Source organism: Chanodichthys erythropterus, chromosome 19 (genome assembly GCF_024489055.1).
Source record: "Chanodichthys erythropterus isolate Z2021 chromosome 19, ASM2448905v1, whole genome shotgun sequence".
In the NCBI taxonomy this organism is placed as follows: domain Eukaryota; kingdom Metazoa; phylum Chordata; class Actinopteri; order Cypriniformes; family Xenocyprididae; genus Chanodichthys; species Chanodichthys erythropterus.
In genome coordinates this window covers 389488-392580 of record NC_090239.1, presented here as the reverse complement: position 1 = coordinate 392580, position 3093 = coordinate 389488, and the positions used below count along the sequence as shown (strand labels likewise).

Below are 3093 nucleotides of genomic sequence, written 5' to 3'. Positions count from 1 at the left end.
AGTTGGGTTAAATGTTTGATCAACCTGCTGGATAGTTTTATTTAACTCAACTAGTGTTCAAAAATGACTGTGTTTCTTGCTTAAAATGAAGCCAGAGTTTGTTGGAAATTAACATTTATTAATATGTTTAATAAAAGAGCATTCATTAATACGTTTAATTGAATACTAATTTGTCAGTAAATCAAACCAGTGACTAAACAGTCAACTTCATTTTGTTTCTCTTAGCAGGATGAAAATAATTATGTGATTAAATTATATAAAGAATGTGATCAAAGAACGCTCCCTTTACAATCGCTGGAGCTGTCAATCAAACAGAGCGAGTTTATCAGTGACTGACACGCGTTTTATTCAATAAATCTCTTAGTTACATTCACTCTAAAAAATGCTGGGTTAAAACAACCCAAGTTGGGTTAAAAATGGACAAACCCAACAATTGGGTTGTTTTGACCCAGCTGTTGGGTTGAATCTTTAACCCAACCTGCTGGGTAGTTTTATTTAACTCAACTGATGTTTAAAAATTACTTTATTGATCACTTAAAATGAACCCAAAATAAGTTGGAAATTAACATTTATTAATATGTTTCATTAAAAATAATTAAATAATAAACATGTATTAAATTGCTTATTAATAAATGTTCATCTTTTGATTATTATTGTTGCCTCTAGTAATTATGTGTCTGATTTTTAATTTCACCCTATTTTGGGCTCATTTTAAGCCAGACATATAATCATTTTAAAACAATAATTGAATTAAATAAAACTACCCAGCATGTTGGGCAAAACAACACATTCACTGGGTTTGTCCATATTTAACCCAACTTGGGTTGTTTTTAACCCAGCATTTTTTAGAGTGTTGAGTTTGCAGTTATTTATGATGAAAAAAGCATTCGTTAGATGCAATCATGAGGTCACTGCTTTCATGTCTGTGATCGACAACAATGTTCATCTCTGCAACCTTTCATGCCACGATCTAAATATAATGCAATAATCAGCACTTTTCACAATTAGTGAACCTTGAGAGCTGTAATAGTAAAAACGTTCTAAAAGTTTTTGAGTGAGTAATACTGAGCTATTTCATATGCAAACATGTCAGCCAATCACAGCAGTGGGCGTTTACACTGAAGTCTCACAGAGACACGCCCCTTAAAACAGAGTGTTCAAATCAGAGGCTGAAATCAGGGTATGAAAAATGCCTTTTATTTCTAAATTATGACAGTTTTTGATGTAAAAAGCATACTAACATTATAAGCGCACCCCACAACAGTTCATGACCCCTTTAAAACACACATATATTGTGTGAGTATTAAAGAATAGTAATCATCATGATTATTAACAAACAGAAATAAAACACAATTAGTAGATTCACTCAGAGAACAAATCAAACAAATGAAAAAGGATGAAAACAGTAAACATTCAGTCATCATTTCTGCAGATGAAGTTGAGTTTGTGGGATTCAGGGAGGCTGATCCAGCGCTGATCTCCTCCAGACTGAACTGCTCCTTTCCTCTTCTCGAGGCGGCAGTTTTCCGGTGTCGTTCCGTTCCCTGGAGCCCAGTTCTGATAGCAGACGACCTCTCCGTTCAACCAGAGCCACATGTTCATGCTGCAGTAGTTGTGTAAACCCAACCACACCGCCTCAGTAGACGCCCGTTTGACCACGTTCATCACCTCACGCTGAATCTCTTCTGAATGAACCGAGACCAGATCCGTATGGTTCTGTCTGCAGTATCTCAGAGCTTCAGGCCACGTCATCTTCTCTCTGATCAGAATCAGTTTATCTGGACACGAAACAAAACACAAGTATAGGAGGAACACTGGAGGAATGTGTCTGTCAGACGTGTGGCGTGAACTTTAAGATGTCTGGAGGTGATGGATGGATTGTGTTTTGTGAGGATCTGCTCACCTTCATGACACACAAAAGGTAATTCTTGGTTGCAAGTGTTGTCACCCCATCGTCTCTGAGGGTCGTCTTCGAGCATTGTACAGTATTCTCCAGCATTATCAGGTTGATTAGGATACCAGTATCTGAATGAGGAGTCGCTCTGATCTGACCACTGCCACGAGTCTCTGAAGAGACCGATCCAGACGAACGATCCAGATGAATGATGATCACTAATGAACTGCTGCAGCAGTTGATTCTCATTCTGGTTCCTCACACTGACCAGATCAATGTGATTCTGTCTGCAGTAACTCTGAGCGCTTCTCCAATTCAGCATCTGATTGATAAAGACGAGTCCTGTGCTCACTTTAGGAAAAACAAATGGGAGGTAATATGAGAGAAACATCAGAGAGTAATGAATGAATGAAGGATTGTCAGTGTACTCACTGTTGTTAGATGAGCTGCAGATGAAGGTCAGGGTGTAACTACATGCATAATCATGAAATTCTCCATTTAACATTAAACCACAATCATCTGCACCCTCAGGTTGTCCAGATGCCCAGTTCAGATAGAGCGCAGGATCACCTGAAGACCAGTGCCATTTATTAACACCAGTCTTCTGCAGCCCAATCCAGACAGACTGATGACCTGAATCATTCACACGGTTCTTCAGCTCGCTCATGTCGTTCATGTTGTCAGCGGTGGCCAGATCTGTGTAATTCTCTCTGCAGTATCTCTGAGCGTCAGTCCAGGTCTTCCTCACGTTTATAAAGTGATACTGACGCTGAACACATTCAGATACGGAGCAGAGAGCTGTGAAAGAGAGGCTTTGATTTAATGCTTCATAACAAACCTGATGAAACGAATAAAACAACAAACACACTCACCAATGAGAAGAAGAATGAAATATAGAGTTTGCTCCATTTCTGAGGAAAAACATGATCAATAAAAAACATTTTAGCAGCATAAAACAATTCACAGCCATTAAAATCTCAAAGTCCAGTTGTGTTTGAAGAATAAACATCTGAGATGTTCTTACTTTAGCGGTCGTGTGTTTCTGTCCTGAGTCTGATGCTCAAACTTTAAACTGCGTGATTCTTATATCTGCTCTCATCCGTCATTCAGCACATCACCGTTTGTTTATTGTTATAACTCATTTATTTGTATATTTTTCAACCTCTTTTTCTTTATTTGCATATTGGATGGCAGGACAC

General features: G+C 38.2%; 1 protein-coding gene across 1 annotated transcript; it reads right to left on the bottom strand.

Moving 5' to 3' along the window:
- Positions 1-1413: 1413 nt before the first annotated feature.
- Positions 1414-2803, bottom strand: LOC137008285 (C-type mannose receptor 2-like). The gene is made up of 4 exons (XM_067370254.1): positions 2767-2803; positions 2327-2692; positions 1904-2245; positions 1414-1778 (listed from the first exon to the last, which is right to left on the bottom strand). The coding sequence occupies exons 1-4, from the start codon at positions 2801-2803 to the stop codon at positions 1414-1416; spliced, it is 1110 nt and encodes a 369-aa protein (XP_067226355.1).
- Positions 2804-3093: the final 290 nt, after the last annotated feature.